At 37.7% G+C, this 23,842-nt stretch overlaps 1 protein-coding gene across 1 annotated transcript in view; it reads right to left on the bottom strand.

Annotated features, from left to right (window-relative positions):
- Nucleotides 1-23,842, bottom strand: part of BMPR2 (bone morphogenetic protein receptor type 2) — a 195,366-nt gene that overhangs the window by 8,075 nt on the left and 163,449 nt on the right. Inside the window, exons 10-12 of the mRNA XM_007190546.2 lie at nucleotides 21,743-21,879; nucleotides 5,510-5,682; nucleotides 756-2,035 (exon numbers count right to left, since the gene is read on the bottom strand). Coding sequence (XP_007190608.1) covers nucleotides 756-2,035; nucleotides 5,510-5,682; nucleotides 21,743-21,879 — 1,590 coding nt within the window. The remainder of the gene's footprint in view (nucleotides 1-755; nucleotides 2,036-5,509; nucleotides 5,683-21,742; nucleotides 21,880-23,842) is intronic.

Here is a 23,842-nt window from a genome sequence, read left to right as displayed (position 1 = left end):
GGTGAATCCCTTTAGCCCATTTCGTAGTCCTTGACAACAGCCATAAAACATGACTTAGTTTCTTCTGTTTTTTTTTTTTTATAAGTGCTATCGGTCTAAAAGAGAAATCATTTTGTACAATGATGACTGTTAAAGATTTTGGTGAGCTCTCCTGTCTTGTGTTATAATCCCTCTAGGACCATAAACCAAGTATCAAGTTATTTGTTTAAGTCGCTAGAGGTCCCATAGCACAATGCTACAGGCGTGTGGGAGACTCAACACACAACTCCTGAAAAAACTGACATTAAAAACCAAGAACAATTTTATAGTGTCTTTATAGTGACTCTTCTGAATCTTCTCTGGACTTTTAAGATTTATTAAGATTAGTCAGATAAAATCTAAATGTGTATATAATAGATATAATATGCTCAACAAACTGTTTCAAAAGTTATACTGGTATCATTTTACTTGGATCTTTTAAACTGGTGAGTACTTTATCTCAACTATTCACAAAAAGTATGTGAGTTGCATTATAAACCAGCAGCTACATAAGGCACATATTAAATTGGTAATTATTCTGATTATTGTGACACTGACTTTTTAATTATCAACAAAAACATTACTTTTTTCTTTACAATAGTCTAATTACTTTTGAAGTCTAATCAAATGTGGTAAAAGTAAATACTGCTGTTGAAACACAATCTGTTTCTATCTAAGTAGTTACTTAAATGGTCCCAAAAGACAAGCAGGAGAGATTATACAATCCCTCCACTTACACTGCAAACTGCTGTCATCAAGGACATTTGTGGCTGAAAGATCCAGAGAATTAGGCCTCTGTGCTCTTCTAGGCTTTGATGGTCCAGGGTCTGCTATTGTGCTTGGAACACCCTGTGTAAGAACATCTTGCTCTGAACATGGATTGCTGTTGTTGTTATTGGAATTAGTTCGGCCGCCCTCCAGTGGCCGTTCCCTCCTGTCCACAAGACGATCCAGAACACCTTCATCGTGGCCAGCCTGTTGCTCTCGTCTCAGTAAAGGTTCATGCTCATCAGGACTGGAATTAATATTCAGCCGGGTGTCCTCACCGATGAACTGATTCTGCAGCATTTCTTGGGCTCTATGTGCCACTGTGTTGGCTGTCTGGACAGATGGTACTACCCCATTGGCATACTGGGTAGTGGCAGCATGGGAGTTAACGTTGTGGTTTCTACCTGCCACACCATTCATGGTGACCGTCACCACATGAGGTTCTGCAGCATTGATTGTATTCATCTTGGCAACTCCAGTTTCTACTTGTTTCAAGTTTGATTTGTGCTTGCTGCCAAATTTCAGCCGGGGCTCCTTTGTTGAATTTTTGGTGTTTAAAGGCAAACTAGTAGGTCTCTTAGGAAGGTTCTGTTGCTTGGGGAGAGGATAGATCTGAGCAGGTGGGACATCAGGAATTAAACATGCTTGGCCATTTGCAGCCTGTGTGAAGTCCTGCTGCCCAGTCACTTCCACTGCAAGCTTTATGAGGGGGTAAAGCAAGCTAGAACTGGTACTGCTCAGGGGGTCTGGCCCACTGAACTGTTTAAGAGAATGCTCCATGAGATTCTCATCAGAACTTTCCTTGAGGTTTTTATCAACTTCTTTTGGATCCAGCTTGTTGGTCTCCAAGTCTTCTTCTGTCAGTTGTAAGCAGACAGGGGTTGGCCCGATTGTCTGTGAAACATTTGTAGCATGCAGATTTGTTTCATCTGGGTATGGCATCTCAGATATAGTGGTCATGCCGGTGCTTGGAGTGAGGCCAGTGGTGTTTGTGGTTGTAGTGTTGGTAGACAGGCTGGTGACGCTTGTTTCAGGGCTGGGGATTCGAGCTTGTGCTTGCTGCCGTTCATAGTTAATCGAGTTTCGGTTCTTTTCCCCTATAGTCAAAGGAGTGCTGGACATCGAATGCTCAGAGGAAATATTCTTCACAATGCTGTCAGTGTGATGGATAGAGTCTTCAATGTATGAGGAAGAAGAATAATCTGGATAAGGGCCAATCTTTGGCACACGCCTATTGTGTGACAGGTTGCTTAAAGAAAGAAAAAAAGTGCCACATTGAGAATACATTTATGACAAACTGACTCTCCAAGTTTAACACCTCCGATTTTAAAGTATGAATTGCTTTTTATTTTATTTTTAACCCACAATATTCTAGAGATTATTTAAGAAAAAAATTCTAATCAAGTATTAATCAAGTATCAACTAATAACTTGCTAAAGGCTAGTTTTATACTGTTTAACCCGACCAAAAAACCTATGTGGATCTAGATATGATTTTTATAGATGTTCATTATTTTGGCTTATAAGAGTTATTATTTTTAAAGATCTCCCCTATAGTTTTGTAATATTAGCAAATACATCTTTATAAATTGTATATTTGCACAAGACATGAAGTTCCGTGAGAGGAGGAACCAAGGCATGTGTCTTTTGCATTTCCACAATTCTAGATACACAGTGGCTACTCAACAAATATGTTACCAATTAAGTTCCAAATAGTAAAAAGAACACAAGCTTTTAGGTTGTTCCGAAGTGCTCCATTAAGTGGCATAGTCTAGCAAAGAAACATATCTTCCTAGGTAGACTGAGCCATGTCAATGAAGGTCTTAGATATGGGTCTTAGAGCCTAGAGTACAAGGCAGAATGTGACACTCAGATTAAAAAAAAAAAAAAAATCAAAGATTCAGGGACTTCCCTGGTGGCGCTGTGGTTAAGAATCTGCCTGCCAACGCAGGGGACACGGGTTTGAGCCCTGGTCCAGGAAGATCCCACATGCTGTGGAGCAACTAAGCCTGTGCATCACAACTACTGAGCCTGCGCTCTAGAGCCCATGAGCCACAACTGAGCCCGTGTGCCACAACTACTGAAGCCTGCGCACCTAGAGCCCATGCTCCGCAACAAGAGAAGCCACTGCAATGAGAAGCCCACACACCGCAAAGAAGAGTAGCCCCTGCTGGCCGCAACTAGAGAAAGCCAGCACGCAGCAACGAAGACCCAATGCAGCCAAAAATAAATAAGTAAATTAATTAATTAATTAATTTTAAAAAAATCAAAGATTCAGAACTGCTCTCTAGTTATCAAGGGTTTTTCACTGTCACTGTCACACCTTGAGAGTGATGGTTCTTGAGCATCACACTATAATATATTTATGTTTTAAAAATAAAAGCCAGGCCAAGATATGGAAGCAACCCAAGTGCCTATTGATAGGTGAACAGATATACTATATGATTTCACTTTTACATTGAATCGAAAAAACAAAACAAATGAACAAACAAAACTAAACAGAAACAGAGGTACCGATACAGAGAAGAAACAGTTGCCAGAGAAGAGGGGGTTGGAGGGAGGAAAGAAATAGGTGAGGGAGATGAAGAGGTATAAAATTCTAGTTGCAGAATAAATGAGTCATGGGTATGAAATGCACACTGTGGGGGAATATAGTAAATAACTATGTAATAACTTTGCGTGGTGATATACTGTAACTGGACGTATCTTGGTGATCATTTTGAAATGTACAGAAATACCAAATCACTATGTTGTGTAACAGGAACTAACATAGTGTTGTAGGTTGATTATATTTCAAAAACAAACTCATAGAAAAAGAGATCAGACTTGTGGTTACTAGAGGCAGAGGGTGGGGGTAAGAGGAACTGGATGAAGGCAGTCAAAAGGTCCAAACTTCCAGTTATAAGATAAATAAGTACTAGGGATGTAATGTACATGATAAATATAATTAGCACTGCTGTATGTTATGTATGAAAGTTGTTAAGAGAGTAAATCCGAAGAGATCTCATCACAAGAGGAAAAAAAATTTTCCCCTATTTCCTTAATTTTGTATTTATGAGATGATGAATATTCATTAAACTTATTGTGATAATCATTTAATGATGTATGTAAGTCAAATCATTATGGTATATATGTTAAACTTATACGGTGCTATATATCAATTATACCCCAATAAACTGGAAGAAAAAATAAAATGAAACAAAATGAAATGAAATAAAATAAAATAAAATAAAATAAAAATGAGGGAGAGTTTTAACTAAAACAATCAAGTATAAACATTGGGAACATTAATAGATACAAGTGTTATAGCAGAAAAGCAGCAACTAAAGGAGAAGAAGTGCTATGAAGAAAGACTGATGAAGTTATGAGGGGAATGACAGGAAGGGGAGGAAGAAAAAAGCTTTTGTACTGCACAAGAAAAGGAAGTTAAGGAGGGATGTAGGGTAAGATTCAATACAATGAAACCTAGAGTGGAATGAGTGTGGGATGAAGTATGATTTGGAGGAAACTATTTAGAAGACATGAAAAGAAGCAAGTAAAGGGTAGAGCTGAATAACACAGGAGGCAAAAATGGCCAAAGAAAGGAGGAGCATCAAAGTTTCTTCTTACTAGTCAAGAAAAGTTAAAAAACACTTAAAGTAAAAGTGGCTGACTCTTAAGAGAGATGCAAATAGCATACTAAATCACATAGAAAATACAGAGATAAAGGTAGATGGAAGAGGAAGACTATCTTCAGATGTGTGTAAAATGAGAAAATTTATATTTAGAATTGCTAGTCTCTACCTTCCTTGACTTCCTGATATAATGGGAATAAAGGTTTATATGCTGAAGGTAATTCAGTCTAAATGTAAGTAGTGTAAACCCAATTTTGGGCCTATAGTTCATAACACAAATCGTTCTCAGAAATTAGAACAATAGAAAATAGCAAAGGAAATGATTCAAGAATCGAGTTGTTTTTATCTCAATTTTCTCTGGTTACTCTTTCCTGGATGCCCTTCTGAAAACTTTTAACATAATATTTTAGATAAAATGACAAATTTGTGGGAAGACTTTATCCCCTAAACATGGAACAAAGAAACACAGATTACACAGTCTGAAAGTTCCAAGTTTTCGGAATTTTTTTTTAAGCCCTTTTATTTACAACCAAAAATCATATTTCTAATAAAGAAATGTCTCATGAAATAATGCTCATGATGGGATGAAAAGACCTTACAAATTGCTTTCTTGTAAATGTAGTAGCATTCTATAAAGAAAGAACATTGGATAGGAAGGCTGGAAACTTTAGTTTCCAGTGAAGCAGTGGTTAGATACATAGGCAAGTTCATAGTTCTATTTCCTTTAAACAAACAAACAAAATGCAGGGGAAAGAGAAATAATGCCAACAAAGTATAATCAAGACAATATAGTATGTAGAAGTGCTTATAAACTTTTGGAACTATGAAAATGTTTTTCCTTCATTACTGTAGGGAACTTGGAGCATTAACAGAGAAAGACTAATCTTTTACTATATCGTTAGATATACAAAAACACAGATTTCATCTTGCACTTACACCATACAAAAACTTTGGTAAAAGAACAGGAATACTGAAAGAAAAATTATGACATTAGATTGTACAAGTTAATCACTGCACTTTTAGTCTGGTTTAATAGTATTTATTTCCTGTTCTCTGTTTGGTATCAGTTTTAAATACTGACAGAGGGATTCCAAACCTTCAGGGTCTTACCGCTCATTCTGCATAGCAGTAGACATTGGATTGACTGTTGGGCTCACAGATTTGTTTCTTTCCCATATCATCATAAGTTCAGCCATCCTCTCCTCAGCACACTGTGCGGTAAGCCGAGCCTCTGCATCCTGGTCCCAACAGTCTTCGATTGTCTCCTTGAGTGACCTCACTGCCTGTAATAAAGTACATGGTCAAACAGTGTACCTTATCAAAAAATACTGAGTTTTTTAGCGACATGAAGTGACAGAAAAATCAGTTTTCTTTAACCAATATTTTATATAACTATAATAAAGTATCTTAGACTTCAGAGATTTGTAAAGGGGTATATTTCTCAAAAGGTGAGGAGCAAGTATGTAAGCAAACTTTAACTGAACTCATTGAAGAATTATCCACAATAGTAAGCAGTTGTAGTAAGTTACATGTTTCTTCAAGGCCACACATTTATGTCATTGTTGATCCACAGCATTGTTATTTCAATCAATAGCCACTAATTCCACTTCAAAAATGAGTTCTGAGTTTTATGAAATTTTGGCACTAGTCTGTCTTCAATCTCTAGGTGAACTTTTTCTCCTTCTCTCCTAGTAAGAGTGCTTCATTCAAACCGTAAATATTAAAGGCCTGGTATTTTCTTCGTATTTAAAAACTAGTTTCATTAGTAGTATCAAAAGCAGTCCCATTCTGTAGCATTCATATATATAAGCAATGAACAACAGTGTCCCATTTGGGGAAAGTTGGTATAAACTCCCTTTTAAAAAACAGATTTTAGGGACTTTCCTGGTGGTCCAGTGGTAAAGAATCCACCTTCCAATACAGGGGACTCGGGTTCGATCCCTGGTCAGGGAACTAAGATCCCATATAGCGCAGGGCAACTGCATGCCAGAACTAAAGATGCCTCATGCCACAACTGAAAAAGATCCCACGTGCTGCAACTAAAGATCCCGCACGCCACATGACTGAGTGTCATGCAATCCCATAAGCCCGCCTGCCATAGCTACTGAGCTCGCACCCCTCAATGAGAGAGCCCAAGTGCCACAAACTACAGAGCCCATGTGCCCTGGAGCCTGTGTGCCACAACTAGAGAGAGAAAACCCACATGTCACAACTAGAGAGAAGCCTGCACACCACAACTAAGACCCCATATGCTGCAACTAAGACCCGACGCAGCCAAAAAAAACCCAGATTTTATGTACTTAAAGATACTTTTTAAAATATATATTATCACTTTATTAACATCGCACTTATGGTCAACAGCACTATACCTCATGCCCTAATGAAGCTCATCTAGCACATGTTTTTCCTTCTTCATAAGGAATATCACAGCCTTCTTGTGCGTAGGAACACTAGACAGTAGTTCAGCATTACAATTAAGGGCCATTTTAAACTGTGAAATCACCAACAAAATGCACAAAAGTGTGAAAAATAAGGTACTAAATACATAGCAAAAAGGAGACTTGTTTACAGTACAAGAGATGAAGCAAGAAGGCCTTGTTAGACCTTCAGCTGGGAACATTACATCTGAACTCAAGTTTTTCACTGCTCTACACATATCCACAAATGACTGGGACAATGTTCTGAGTGTTGATTTTAGGACTACAAATACACTTTAGCAAGTAGTTGAATTCCAAATATGAAATTCATGAATAATGAGGAAAGACTGTATATAATGGATTTAAAATGGACTTGGATTTGAAGATAATAAAAGAAACTCAAGAATCAATTATAACTAATTTTTTGTGACAAATATACCTCTAAAAACTAGTTATACATTTACCTTAGTGGATTTTAATATTGGTTTGAAAAAATGAACTGGTCCCAAGTTATGAAAAGAGGAATTTTTCTTTTTATTTTGAAATAATTTCAAACTTACTTTTCTTTTCCTTCATGATCTTGACATTTTTGAAGATTATAGGCCAGTTACTTTTTAAAATGTTCCTCAACTTATCTGATGTTTCGTCATGATCAGATTCAAAGTTTGCATCTTTGGCAGAAAATCACAGAAGAGATGCTGTGTTCTTCTCATTGAATCCTATCATGTGGTACACATTTTTGATTTGTCCCATTACTAGAGAAGTTAAGCTTGATCACATGACTGAGTTGGTGTCTGCCAGGTTTCTTCACTGTAAAGTTCCATTATCCCTTTAATAATCAATCACCGTTTGGGGGGGAAGTACTCAAAGCCCTGTAAATATCCTGTTCTGCATTCAGCTTTTCACCCACTAGTTTTAGCATCTCTTGATGTTTCTTGGCTGAATCAATTATTTCTATGATGCTTGCCAGTAAGAAGACACTTAAAAAAATGATAGTAAATCCATAATAGGAATATAGACGAAGTGCACATAAACAAGAAATGCAAATACCTTAAAAATATGCTAAAATGCTCAACCTTATTCACCATGTTGAGGTAGTACATAAAATATAGTAGTTAAGAATATTAGTTCCAGCTTTGTAGTGTCAGTACCAGCTAAATTAAGATCCTGGCTTCAAATTGTGGCTCTATTATTTACTAGTTACAAATCAAAACAAGATCTATTTTTACCTACCACATTAACAACGATAAATAAAATTTTGTAACACAAAGTGTTAGTGATGGAAAAACAGGCTCCCAATATATATTATTATTGGGCGTGCCATCAGTTTGGAGGGTAATCTGGCAATAACAAATTTCAAATGTATTTGCCCTTTGATCCAGCAATACTACTTCCAGGAATTTATTCCTCAACTACACTTTTACATTTGCAGAAAAATGCATGTATAAGATGTTCACTGCAGTTGTCTTTTATAACTGCAAAAGCTGGAAACTACCTACATGTCCTCTAACAGCAATCTGCTAAAAATTTACGGTATAATGGATACTATGCAACATTAAAAGAATGAGGAAGATGTATATGTTCCCAATTGCTAAGTAAAATGGTTAAATGGGTATAGTAATTCCCATTAGTATGTTAGAAAAGGATATAAAAACATATAGTCTTGTAATATGCAGACATTTCTGGAAGTCTACAGAAGGAACCTAACAGTGGTTGCTTCTCCAGAGGGGTTTTTGGATGTCTGAGGTGAGTGTAAGAGTTTTCACTGCATATTTTTTGTATTGCTAAAAATAACTTTAAAAAATATATTTATTTATTTATTTATTTGACCGCGCCTGGTCTTAGTTGCAGCACACGGGATGGGATCTTTGTTGCCTCGTTTGGGATCTTCGTTGTGGCGTGCGGGATCTTTAGTTGCAGCATGTGGGATCTTTTTCAGTTGTGGCATGAGGCATCTTTAGTTCTGGCATGCAGGCTCTTAGTTGCAGCATGTGGGATATAGTTTCCTGACCAGGGATTGAACCTGGGGCCCCTGCACTGGGAGCGCAGAGTCTTAACTGCTGGGCCACCAGGGAAGTCCCTAAAAATAACGCTCTATCGTTTGAACTCTTTGAATTTTTACCACATGCATGAAAAACATTTAATTAAATGACTTTTTTTAAGTGGGTAATGTATGTATTGATAATATGTCACTAAATTCAAAAGGTCAAAAAGGGAATACAATCTCCCTCCCATCCCTATCCACCAACCACCCATTTTCCCTCTCTACAGGCAACAAATATCACCCATTTCTTGAGTATTCTTCCAGAGAAACTCTGTTTTTTTTCAAGCACATATACGTCACATACCCCCACATACAAATTTATAGCTTCATCCATGTTCTTAATTACTAAACATAAAATGCAACACTGAAGCATACACACTGAAATCTTTCTAAAGCAAAGATCTGGACACCTTTACACACAAAACTAAAAGTGACCCTTTCCTTTTCAAAAATAAAGCACTAACTATTTTACAGAGTCCCATTCACCAACTGCTTGCTGGCTCAGAAAAGCTCAGAAACACCAATATCCAAGTAGTTAGAAATCATACACTGAGTTTTCTATATTTTGAGGAAACAGAGACATTGAATGTGGATAAAATTTGTTATTTTTCATTATACAGTTGGGAAATAATTTGATAAAATTCTTTTTGAAAAATGAGACCAAAAAAAGACAGTCATCAAGGCATTGTATTGGATGATGAATAAAATCATATAAACAGAAGCACTGCTCCCTACGTCTAAGAAGTTTCCATTTTTCAGACAGAATCATTGTTGATGAATAATAATAGTAAATAATTGATGAGTTCTAACTTTGTACTAGATTGTTTTAACTCATTTAATTCTTATATGAAGTAAATACTATTATCATCTCCATTTTTCAGATGCAAGAAAAGAGGCCCAGAGGAGAAGTTAGGACACATGGCAAAGTTAAGATCAAAGTCCAGGCAGCATAGCTCCACAATTTATACATTATCCTATGCTGACTGACTCTAAGCTATGCTGGTACAGGAAAGTTCCCAGTGGATAAATGGGTTGGTTCTGCTACAAAATTTGCAAGTTGATTTTTTGAAGAAAATCTATTACAAGTTCCAAACAACGTTAAAATAATAGTTGGTAAGTCATTAACACAAGTAAAGACTTAGAAGTTACTAATAAGAAATTGGGAAAAGGAAAAATTAGAAAAATAACTGAGAATTCAAAGAGGATGACTATAAGGAGGACTTTGAGGGTCTAAAAAACAATAATTTGGTTGGAGAAAACTTCCAGAAATAGGGTAAAGCAATGCTGAATACCCCAGAATAAGGGGAAAAGTCGTTAAGAGAAGATTAATGAAATAAACAGTATTAAACAGGAGGATTAAGTCACCAATGAGAAGTCAGGTCTTCAAACAAATACTGAGAACGGACTTGACAATTTAGTTGAAATTTAGATGAAACGGATAAATTCCTTCCAAGGCACAAACTGCCATCAACTATACTCCAATAAAAAGTTAAAAGAAAAAAAAAACAGACAAACTGCCAAAGCTCACTCAAGAAGGGATAGATGACCTGAATATTTCCTGTATCTATTAAGGAAGGTAAATTTGTATTTTAAAACTTTCCCACCAAGAAAACACCAGGCCTGGATGGCTTTCTGAATGAATTCTACCAAACATTTAAGAAAAAATTAATGCCAAGTCTACACAGGTCTGCCAGAAAATCAAACAGGGGAGGATATTACCTAGTTCACTCTATGAGGACCTCAGTCAAAATGGCAGAGGAAGGATCTTTGGGGGACATTCCTCCCAATAAGCACCAATAACTTGGCAAATATTATCAAAATCAACTTTACTGAAACTCTGGAAGTTAGTCAAATATTACAGCAACCAACTAAAATATAACTGGAAGAAGAAAGGCCACTGAAACAGGGTAGGAGAACTCTGTGGTGAGGAGAACTCTCCCAGGCCCTGGAGTGCTGGCAGATATGAACATGGCTGCCCATGTTCCCAAGGTGGTACCTGGTCCCAGAGGGAGAAGAGTGATCTTGTCTCAAAGGAATTATGCTGTTTTGACATGTGTATGAGATCCCTGAAGGACTGATTCGAGAGGTCTATCTTTGTTCTGCCTAACTCAGAACTCTCTCAGGACAGGGAAGTAGCTATGACTAAGTGGAGAACATTCCCTGAAAACACTGAAAGCCAAATGAACAAGTGCTATAGCCTGGGGAAAAATATAATAGTTGAGGCACACAACAAAAATGCCGAAAGTCAGGGAGGAAAAGCTGGGTGGAGAAACTTTGGGGAATAAGGGCATTGAAAAGCTTCCACATATGCTGGGGAATCTAGAAAACCACACACAAGTCCAGGGCAGGATGCATGCTCAGAGAAGACCATAAGCTTTCATAACTGGCTGGCTCAGCCAGTAGGAAGTATTTACGCTCAGCACTAGCAGGAAGTGAAGGCTAAGGCAGAATGGTAAAAGGCCTGGATAAGTGTTAACGGAGGGCCCCAACACAGAGCCAATCTCCAAAGACTTGGAGAATATTTTTCTTTTGTTTCCTTTTTGCCCATAATGATATCCAAAACATACAATTTTAAATTTATTTATTTATTTATTTATTTATTTATGGCTGTGTTGGGTCTTCGTTTCTGTGAGAGGGCTTTCTCCAGCTGCAGCGAGCGGGGGCCACTCCTCATCGCGGTGCACGGGCCTCTCACTATCGCGGCCTCTCTTGTTGCGGAGCACAGGCTCCAGACGTGCGGGCTCAGCAGCTGTGGCTCACGGGCCCAGTTGCTCCGTGGCATGTGGGATCCTCCCAGACTAGGGCTCGAACCCGTGCCCCCTGCATTGGCAGGCAGACTCTCAACCGCTGTGCCACCAGGGAAGCCCCAAAACATACAATTTTAAACAAAAAATTACAAAGCATGGGAAGAAACAAGAAAGTATGCCCCATTCACAGGAAAGAAGAAATGAACAGAAACTGTCCTCAGGAAATACAGACGTTGGAGTTACTAGCAAAGACTTTAAATATGCTCAAAGAACTAAGGAAACCATAGACAAAGAATTATAGGAAACCAGGAAAACAATGTCTCAACAAAATGGAGAAGAGCAATAAAGAGATAGAAATTATAAAAAGGAATTAAAAAGACACTTCGGAGCTCAAAAGTACAAAAACTGAAATGAAAAATTCACCAGAGTGGTTAACAGCAGATCTGAGCAGAGAGAAAAAAGAATTACTAAACTTGAAGATAGGAAATAAAAATTATCCAATCTGAGAAGCAGAAACAGAAAAAGAATGAAGAAAATGAACAGAGCCTATAAAACGTCTGAGGCACCATTAATCGCATCAAAATACACATGAGTGAGAGCCCCAGAAGAAGAGAAAATGGAGAAAGAATATTTGAAGAAATAATCGTCAATAACTTCCCAAATTTAATAAAAGAAATAAGTCTACACATCCAAGAAACTCAAGGAACTCAAAGCAGAGTTCCATACTGGGACATTATAATCAAGTTATAAAAAGCCAAAGATTAAGAGAGAATCAGGCAGCAGCAAGAGAAGGAACTTGAAATGTATAAGGGATCCTCAATAAAGGTAACAGTTAATCTCTCATCAGAAACCTTGGAAGCCAGAAGGCAATGGTATGACATTGTTTAAACTGCTGGAAGAAAACAAGTGTTTTCTATAGAATTCCCAAGAATTGTATATCAGAGAAAACTATCCTCCAATAGTGAAAGAGAAATTAGAATCCGCCTGCCAATGCAGGGGACGAGGGTTTGAGCCCCAGTCCGGGAAGATCCCACATGCCATGGAGCAACTAAGCCCGAGTGCCACAACTACTGAGCCTGCATGCTACAACTACTGAAGCCCACAAACCTAGAGCCCGTGTTCTGCAACAACAGAAGCCACTGTGATGAAAAGCCTGTGCACCACAATAAAGAGTAGCCCCTGCTTGCCGCAACTAGAGAAAGCCTGCACACAGCAATGAACACCCAATGCAGCCAAAAATAAATATATTTAATAAATTAAAAAAAAAAGAAAGAAAGAAATGTTAAAGAGAATCATTCAGGCTCAAGTGAAAGGACACTAGACAATAACTTGAAGCCATATAAAGAACTAAAGAACACTGGTAAAGTAACTATATAGGGGACTTCCCTGGTGGCGCAGTGGTGAAGAATCCACCTGCCAATGGAGGTGACACGGGCTCAATCCCTGGTCAGGGAAGATCCCACATGCCACGGAGCAACTAAGCCCATGTGCCACAACTAATGAGCCTGCGCTCTACAGCCCATGAGCCAAAACTACTTAAGCCCACGCGCCACAACTACTGAAGCCCGCACATCTAGAGCCCACGCTCCACAACAAGAGAAGTCACCACAATGAGAAGCACACACACAATGAAGAGTAGCCCCCGCTTGCCGCAACTAGAGAAAAGCCCACGCCCAGCAACGAAGACGCAGCGCAGCCAAAATAAATACATAAATAAAACAAATAAATCAATCAATAAAAAAAATTTTTTTAAAAGTAACTACATAGGTAAACAAAAAAGCCAGTATCATTGTGTTTTTAGGATGTGACTCCTATTTTTTCTATAGAATTTCAGACAAATGCATAAAACGTAATTATAAATCTATGTTAATATGACTCAATATTTTCAGAATGTCAATATAAGCAACTGAAGACCTATGTATGCATTTTCAGGTATTTCCCTCAAACTATTTTCCATACTTCCATTTTATCAGGAAACTATTCTTTCCCCCTTTATTAACTGATCTATGTTTGGTTCCCTGGCAGTTTTTAAAATGAGTTTTTACATTCATTAATATTTAGAAGATTTTGAGTTTTGTTACAATAAAAATGTTTTTTAATTTCAATGCAACTATGAAGCAAAATGCCTTCATAAAAAAAAAAGGGATATTTCTCATTTTATAAAACTATGTATTTGCTATCTAACTCTAGTACTGGATTCTCATTGAATAGAAGCAGCAGTTCTATTGACTGCAGCACATTAGATTTTAAATGGATTAATTGGAAGTGAACCAAATACTACTTCTTTCTTACTCAGCAACCTCATCTAAATTGAAAGTAAAAAGTTTTCAGAAAAATATGCATATCCCGTAATGGTAGGGTTGCCAAGAGATACTTCAGAACAAGGAGTCCAATTTCTCTGAAGAAATAAAACAATTTAAGGAAGATGAAGTCGTATTTTACTAGATAAAATTTCACAAAGAGACTTTTCTTTGAAGCGTACTCTACTATGAGGCTGGCACATCTAGTGAATCCTGATAAAGGATTCAGCCTCTCACCTGATGTCAGGGACCTCTTAAAAATCTGTCCCAGTTCCCACAGCAGGGACTACAGTTTGGTGGCAATCTTGGGCATACGAGCTTGGGAATAGGTCTTCAACTGCCTCATACCCGAAGGTTTCAATCTCATTAGAAGCAGAAGCCTTCCTTGAAGGTAATCTACTTACAAAGATGACCAATGGAAAAAATACTCAATCTAAATCTATCTGGAAACATATAAAATCTCTCTAGCTTCTTTCCAAAATGCCACAACCCCTGGATCCAGAATGAAAATATTCTAATCCTATCAAGACAACCTACAATTAAAATGTGAACATATGCAGTAAAATGATTTATATTGCTTAATGAAAACTTTCTCATTTTTGTTCTTTAACTATAATCAAGAAATTACTTGTAGAGATTGGAACCAAGATGGTGGAGTAGAAGGACATGCTGTCACTCCCTCTGGCGAGAACAGAAGAATCACAACTAGCTGCTGGACAGTCATCAACAGGAAGACACTGGAACTCACCAAAAAAGATACCCCACATCCAAAGACAATGGAGAAGCCACAATGAGATGGTACGAGGGGCGCAATCACAGTAAAATCAAATCCCATAACTGCTGGGTGGCTGACTCACAGACTGGAGACCACTTATACCACAGAAGTCCACCCACTGGAATGAAGGTCCTGAGCCCCATGTCAGCCATCCCAACCTGGGGTTCCGGCAATGGGAAGAGGAATTCCTAGAGAATCAGACTTTGAAGGCTACAGGGATTTGACTGCAGGACTTCGACAGAACTGCGGGAAATAGAGACTCCACTCTTGGAGGGCACACACATAGTAGTGTGAGTGTCGGGACCCAGGGGAAGGAGCAGTGACCCCAGGGGAGACTGAACCAGACCTACCTGCTAGTGTTGGAGGGTCTCCTGCAGAGGTGAGGGGTGGCTGCGGTTCACCGTGGGGACAAGGACACTGGCAGCAGAAGTTCTGGGAAGTACTCCTTGGTGTAAGCCCTCCCAGAGTCTGCCATTAGCCCCACCAAAGAGCCCAGGCAGGCTCCAGTGTTCGGTTGCCTCAGGCCAAACAACCAACAGGGAGGGAACCCAGCCACACCCAACAGCAGTCAATCGGATTAAAGTTATGCTGAGCGCTGCCCACCAGAGCAACAGCCAGCTCTACCCACCACCAGTCCCTCCCATCAGGAAACTTGCATAAGCCTCTTGGATAGCCTCATCCACCAGAGGGCAGACAGCAGAAGCAAGGAGAACTACAATCCTGCAGCCTGTGGAACAAAAACCACATTCACAGAAAGACAGACAAGGTGAAAAGGCAGAGGGCTACGTACCAGATGAAGGAACAAGATAAAACCCCAGAAAAACAACTGAATGAAGTGGAGATAGGCAACCTTCCAGAAAAAGCATTCAGAATAATGATAGTGAAGATGATCCAGGACCTCGGAAAAAGAATGGAGGCAAAGATCAAGAAGATGCAAGAAATGTTTAAGAAAGACCTAGAAAAATTAAAGAAAAAAAAAGAGATGAACAATACAATAACTGAAATGAAAACTACACTCGAAGGAATCAATAGCAGAATAACTGAGGCAGAAGAACGGATAAGTGACCTGGAAGACAGAATGGTGGAATTCACTGCTGCGGAACAGAATGAAGAAAAAAGAATGAAAAGGAATGAAGACAGCCTAAGAGACCTCTGGGACAACATTAAACGCAATAACATTCGCATTATAGGGGTCCCAGAAGGAGAAGAGAGAGAGAAAGCACCCAAGAAAATATGTGAAGAGATTATAGTCGAAAACGTCCCTAACATGGGAAAGGAAATAGCCACCCAGGTCCAGGAAGCGCAGAGAGTCCCATACAGGATAAACCCAAGGAGAAACACGCCAAGACATACAGTAATCAAACTGGCAAAAATTAAAGACAAAGAAAAATTATTGAAAGCAGCAAGGGAAAAAGGACAAGTAACATACAAGGGAACTCCCATAAGGTTAACAGCTGATTTCTCAGCAGAAACTCTACAAGCCAGAAGGGAGTGGCATGACATACTTAAAGTGATGAAAGGGAAGAACCTACAACCAAGATTACTCTACCCTGCAAGGATCTCATTCAGATTCGATGGAGAAATCAAAAGCTTTACAGACAAGCAAAAGCTAAGAGAATTCAGCACCACCAAACCAGCTCTACAACAAATGCTAAAGGAACTTCTCTAAGTGGGAAACACAAGAGAAGAAAAGGACCTACAAAAACAAACCTAGAACAATTAAGAAAATGGTCATAGGAACATACATATCGATAATTACCTTAAACGCAAATGGATTAAATGCTCCAACCAAAAGACACAGGCTTGCTGTGTGGGTACAAAAACAAGACCCATCTATATGCTGTCTACAAGAGACCCACTTCAGACCTAGGGACACATACAGACTGAAAGTGAGGGGATGGAAAAAGATATTACACGCAAATGGAAATCAAAAGAAAGCTGGAATAGCAATACTCATATCAGATAAAATACTTTAAAATAAAGAATGTTATAAGAGACAAGGAAGGACACTACATAATGATGAAGGGATCAACCCAAGAAGAAGATATAACAAATATAAATATATATGCACCCAACATAGGAGCACCTAATACATAAGACAACTTCTAACAGCTATAAAAGAGGAAATCCACAGTAACACAATAATAGTGGGGGACTTTAACACCTCACTTACACCAATGGACAGATCATCCAAAATGAAAATAAATAAGGAAACAGAAGCTTTAAATGACACAATAGACCAGAGAGATTTAATTGATATTTATAGGACATGCCATCCAAAAACAGCAGATTACACTTTCTTCTCAAGTGCACACAGAACATTCTCCAGGATAGATCACATCTTGGGTCACAAATCAAGCCTCAGTAAATTTAAGAAAATTGAAATCATATCAAGCATCTTTTCTGACCATAATGCTATGAGATTAGAAATGAATTACAGGGAAAAAAACGTAAAAAACACAAACACATGGAGGCTAAACAATATGTTACTAAATAACCAAGAGATCACTGAAGAAATCAAAGAGGAAATCAAAAAATACCTAGAGACAAATGACAATGAAAACACGACGATCCAAAACCTATGGGATGCAGCAAAAGCAGTTCTAAGAGGGAAGTTTATAGTTATACAAGCCTACCTCAAGAAACAAGAAAAATCTCAAATAAACAATCTAACCTTAAACCTAAAGGAACTAGAGAAAGAACAAACAAAATCCAAAGTTAGCAGAAGGAAAGAAATCATAAAGATCAGAGCAGAAATAAATGAAATAGAAACAAAGAAAACAATAGCACAGATCAATAAAACTAAAAGCTGGTTCTTTGAGAAGATAAACAAAATTGATAAACCATTAGCCAGACTCATCAAGAAAAAGCGGGAGAGGACTCAAATCAATAAAAGTAGAAATGAAAAAGGAGAAGTTACCACAGACACTGCACAAATATAAAGCATCCTAAGAGACTACTACAAGCAACTCTATGCCAGTAAAATGGACAACCTGGAAGAAATGGACAAATTCTTAGCAAGGTATAACCTTCCAAGACTGAACCAGGAAGAAATAGAAAATATGAACAGACCAATCACGACTAATGAAATTGAAAATGTGATTAAAAATCTTCCAACAAACAAAAGTCCAGGACCAGATGGCTTCACAGGTGCTTTCTATCAAACATTTAGAGAAGAGCTAACATCCACCCTTCTCAAAATCTTCCAAAAAACTGCAGAGGAAGGAATACTCCCAAACTCATTCTATGAGGCCACCATCACCCTGATACCAAAACCATACAAGGATACTACAAAAAAAGAAAATTACAGACCAATATCACTGATGAATATAGATGCAAAAATCCTCAACAAAATACTAGCAAACAAAATCCAACAACACATTAAAAGGATCAAACACCATGATCAAGTGGGATTTATCCCAGTGATGCAAGGATTCTTCAGTATGAGCAAACCAATCAATGCGATACACCACATAAACAAATTGAAGAATAAAAACCGTATGATGGGGCTTCCCTGGTGGCGCAGTGGTTAAGAATCTGCCTGCCAATGCAGGGGACACGGGTTCGAGCCCTGGTCTGGGAAGATCCCACATGCCACGGAGCAACTAAGCCCGTGAGCCACAACTACTGAGCCTGCGCGTCTGGAGCCTGTGCTCCGCGACAGTGAGAGGCCCGCGCACCGCGATGAAGAGTGGCCCCCACTCGCCGCAACTGGAGAAAGCCCTCGCACAGAAATGGAGACCCAACACAGCCAAAAATAAATAAATAAATTAAAAAAAAAAAAACCGTATGATGATGGGCGTCTCTGGTGACGCAGTGGTTGGGAATCCGCCTGCCAATGCAGGGGACACGGGTTCGGGCCCTGGTTTGGGAAGATCCCACATGCTGCGGAGCAGCTGGGCCCGTGCGCCACGGCTGCTGAGCTGCGCTCTAGAGCCAGTGCTCTGTGACGAGAGGGGCCACCGCGGTGCGGGGCCTGCGCACGGCAGTGAGGAGTGGCCCCCGCTCACCGCAACTAAAAAAAGAAAGCCCACGCACAGCCACGAGGACCCAACGCAGCCAAAAATAAATAAATTAATTAATTAAAAAAAAGAAGTGGGATAAAATCCCACTTTAGAAAAAAAACCGTATGATCATCTCAATAGATGCAGAAAAAGCTTTTGACAAAATTCAACACCCATTTATGATAAAAACTATCCAGAAAGTGGGCATAGAGGGAACCTACCTCAACATAATAAAGGCCATATACAACAAACCCACAGCAAACATCATTCTCAATGGTGAAAAACTGAAAGCATTTCCTCTAAGATCAGGAACAAGACAAGGATATCCACTCTTGCCACCATTATTCAACATAGTTTAGGAAGTCCTAGCCTCGTCAATCAGAGAAGAAAAAGAAATAAAAGAAATCCAAATTGGAAAAGAAGAAGTAAAACTGTCACTGTTTGCCGATGACATGATACTACACATAGAGAATCCTAAAGATGCCACGAGAAAACTACTAGAGCTAATCAATGAATTTGGTAAAGTTGCAGGATACAAAATTAATGCACAGAAATCTCTTGCATTCCTTTATACTAATGATGAAAAATCTGAAAGAGAAATTAAGGAAACACTTCCATTTACCATTGCAACAAAAAGAATAAAATACCTAGGAATAAACCTACCTAGGGAGACAAAAGACCTGTATGCAGAAAACTATAAGACACTGTTGAAAGAAATTAAAGATGATACCAACAGATATACCATGCTCTTGGATTGGAAGAATCTATCTTGTGAAAATGACTATACTACCCAAAGCCATCTACAGATTCAATGCAATCCCTATCAAATTACCAATGGCATTTTTTACGGAACTAGAACAAAAAATCTTAAAATTTGTATGGAGACACAAAAGACCCCGAATAGCCAAAGCAGATTCCTCCCTGACTTCAGACTATACTACAAAGCTACAGTAATCAAGACAATACGGTACTGGCACAAAAACAGAAATATAGATCAATGGAACAGGATAGAAAGCCCAGAGATAAAGCCACGCACCTATGGTCAACTAATCTATGACAAAGGAGGCAAGGATATACAATGGAGAAAAGACAGTCTCTTCAATAAGTGGTGCTGGGAAAACTGGACAGCTACACATAAAAGAATGAAATTAGAATACTCCCTAACACCATACACAAAAATAAACTCAAAATGGATTCGAGACCTAAATGTAAGACCGGACACTAAAAAACTCTTAGAGGAAAACATAGGAAGAACTCTCTTTGACATAAATCACAGCAAGATCTTTTTTGATCCACTTCCTAGAATAATGGAAATAAAAAGAAAACTAAACAAATGGGACCTAATGAAACTAAAAAGCTTTTGCACAGCAAAGGAAACCATAAACAAGACAAAAAGGCAACCCTTAGAATGGGAGAAAATATTTGCAAACGAATCAATGGACAAAGGATTAATCTCTAAAATATATAAACAGCTCATGCAGCTCAATATTCAAAAAACAAACAACCCAATCCAAAAATGGGCAGAAGACCTATATAGACATTTCTCCAAAGAAGACATACAGATGGCCAAGAAGCACATGGAAAGCTGCTCAACATCACTAATTATTAGAGAAATGCAAATCAAAACTACAGTGAGGTATCACCTCACACCAGTTAGAATGGGCATCATCAGAAAATCTACAATCAACAAATGCTGGAGAGGGTGTGGAGAAAAGGGAACCTTCTTGTACTGTTGGTGGGAATGTACATTGATAACAGCCAATATGGAGAACAGTATGGAGGTTCCTTAAAAAACTAAAAATAGAATTACCATACGACCCAGCAATCCCACTTCTGGGCATATACCCAGAGAAACCCATAATTCAAAAAGACACATGCACCCCAATGTTCATTGCAATACTATTTACAATAGTCAGGTTGTGGAAGCAACCTAAATGCCCATCGACAGACGAATGGATAAAGAAGATGTGGTACATATATACAATGCAATATTACTCAGCCATAAAAAGGAACGAAATTGGGTCATTTGTTGAGACATGGATGGATCTAGAGACTGTCATACAGAGTGAAGTAAGTCAGAAAGAGAGAAACAAATACCGTATATTAACACATATATGTGGAACCTAGAAAAATGGTACAGATGGACCAGTTTGCAGGGCAGAAATTGAGTCACGGATGTAGAGAACAAACGTATGGATATCAAGGGGGAAAAGTGGTGGTGGTGGTGGTGGTGGTGGTGGTAGTGGGGTGGTGTGATGAATTGGGAGATTGGGATTGACATGTATACACTAATATGTATAAAATGGATAATAATAAGAACCTGTTGTATACAAAAATAAATTAAATTAAATTTAAAAAATAGTTGTTTAAAATAAGAAATACAGGGTACTGTCATTAATAAGAGGGCAATTCAATAATTATGACATATAATGGAATGCTGATCAAATGGACAGAAAGCGGTACATCTATATATGTACTGACATGAAAAACTAAGTGAAAAAATCAGCTTCAGAAATGATAGTGGATGATCCTACTCATGTTAAAAAAAAAATGAGAAAGAGTGTGTGGATATATGTCTTGTATACAAATGTTTGTAAGATGATTTTAGCGTTGTAGCAACAATTTACTGAAATGGCAGGAGCCTCTGAAAATATTTCAGCGTTGTGAACTGCATTTTTAATAAGCAGAATTTATATGTGGTACCTTGGTTTCTTTTTGGTGCAGTTTAAATTTCTATTAGTCCTTGAATATGTAAGTCTGCACTAATTAACATTTTTGGTACCACTCTCAAGAGGATAAATGGAATGGAATTTCAATAATATTTAAAATATTATCATGTTAATTATTCTAGCTGTTACCCAATGTAGCAAACTTCAGACACAACAGTTAGTCCCTCTTTGAAAATATATAATAGCATACAAATCAAGTAAGTTGGATTTCTGGCATTAGACAACTCTAAAAACTATTACCATTATTAACAATCTATTTTTGCTTCAAGCAACATTTGAACATCTTCATCATAAGTCCTCTTTTTCAATAATTTAGTTTTTCCTTACCAGGCTATTTTCTTTCCAAGCTTCTGGGAACTTGGGTCTCTGTTTTTCCCTAGACACCAGAACCTGCATATCTTCAAAAGTGGGATGGTTTCCAACCTCTGTCTGAAAAGCCATCTGGTATTCTGGTACAGATTCACCTGTGTTTTTTTTTTTAAAAAAAGATAAGAGTAAAATTTATAATTATAAAGAGACCCTGTTGTGGGTTTTATGCACTATTAGTAAAAGCTCTATTTAGAATAGTCTTTGCTTGATAAATTAAATGTTTGTTATAAATTAGATGGTAGTTACAATGATGGGCAGCTATTTTTAAATGGTTTCTAGTATTAGTGAATTTGGGGGTGGGGATGGACATTATTATATACATGAGGTTTAACACTTAAAACTGAATTCTTATCCCATACAGGGATTGAGGGTGGTGACTATGAGGAGAAAGTCCAAGATCTAGTACAACAAACATGCCTGTAGAACTAAATGTAAGTGGGTGGGTGGTACAGTCATGTCTCATTACATCACTGACTCTATTATATAGTCTAGCCAGATTTTTCATATGTCACAAAAATTTTTATAATGACCATTTGACAAAAAATCAATAAACTGATTTTTCCCCTTAATAAGTAGTATCTAGATCAAGGATTTTGAAATATCATTAAGTATTCTACCACTGTTTAATAACCCTATTCATCACCAATATGCACAATCAGCAGCTTGTGATAAAAGACTTAGATTTTTACAAAATGTTGTCAAATTAAACTTAATTAACATATTCAGCCACCCAGAAGACCTCTGGGACCAACATTTAGAAAACCAATCGTTTAGTCAAAATCTTGGCAAAGAACACAAGAGAAATAGACTCTTCCTGCCTCCTTGTCCCTCCCCCGATACCATTAAAATGACAAGATAAATTAGAAGAAAGAATACCAGGAAGGAGGTAAGGCATTTAGGTTCTAATCTTGGCTTCATCTCTATCTAGGAAAAGCCGTTTAACTATTCTGTGTTTCAGTTTTCCTGTCAGCAAAATGGAAATGTCTGCCTTCCTTATCTCACTCACGTGGAGACAATACAAAATTTATAATGACCCAGATAGAAAGTACATTACAAAGCATGTAATTGAAGTTTTATGCTTCAATTTGAATATTCAAAAAAAAACACCACCTATACACTTGCCCTCCAAAGTTTTTGGAATATTGCACTATCTATAAATACAAATGGTATTTTCACATATTCTATAAAGATTTAAGCAGATACTTACTTTTGATCAATAACCATCAACACTGAACTTGAAAGACAAAACTAAAGTATTTCATCCTGCCAGTTAGTGTATCACTTTCTTTCATGAAATCTCATATGATAAACCCTCAACCCATACCATCTGTGAACTGTAAGATACTTACTAATATATCTCTTTTGTCTTTCTGAGACATATACACAACACACATACATACCTTCCAAGTGTTATTTTTTCCTCAAATGCTCTTCAGTAGAATCAATAAATATTTAATACAATTTTACTTATTTGTTTTAATTGGGTGTAAATTATAATTAGAAAACTTGCTAAATAAAACTGATGCACAATCTTGTTTTGGGAATGGAATGACATTAAGAATTATCAAATTTCTACTAAATCTTCATGGTTCTCATCTGTTACTTGTTAATTATGTCTCTAAGCAGTTAGGAACGTTTTAATCCCCTTCTTAAATTATGCTTGTTCTCTTCCTCCTTTTTCTTTCTCTTGCCTTCTTTTTTTCTTCCTTCCTGCCTTTCCTTCCTGCTCTTCCTTTGTAATATAGATCCTAATTCATTTATATTGTTAATATTTTACTGAGAGAGGCAGCCTTCATAACAAACTGTTTCCATTCAATAAAACAGAATAATAATAAAAGCATGTCCTGCACTTGGAGTTCTATTATAGAAGTTTAAAAAATATTTTATAAGAATTTTTCCACTAATATATGCTATTCTTTAGGCTTATTCATATGTTTGTGGAAAACTTTTTTTCAATTTACACCCCATTTCACTGTTAAAAATTTTAGGAGTACCCTGTATCCTCTGCCTGTGCTTTTTTAGCACTCTTTTCCTCCTACACCCTGTAATATTTCTGTC

This window comes from Balaenoptera acutorostrata, chromosome 8 (assembly GCF_949987535.1).
Source record: "Balaenoptera acutorostrata chromosome 8, mBalAcu1.1, whole genome shotgun sequence".
In the NCBI taxonomy this organism is placed as follows: Eukaryota; Metazoa; Chordata; class Mammalia; order Artiodactyla; family Balaenopteridae; genus Balaenoptera; species Balaenoptera acutorostrata.
The sequence above is the reverse complement of the archived record's forward strand: the minus strand, read 5'-3'. Positions and strand labels throughout refer to the sequence as shown.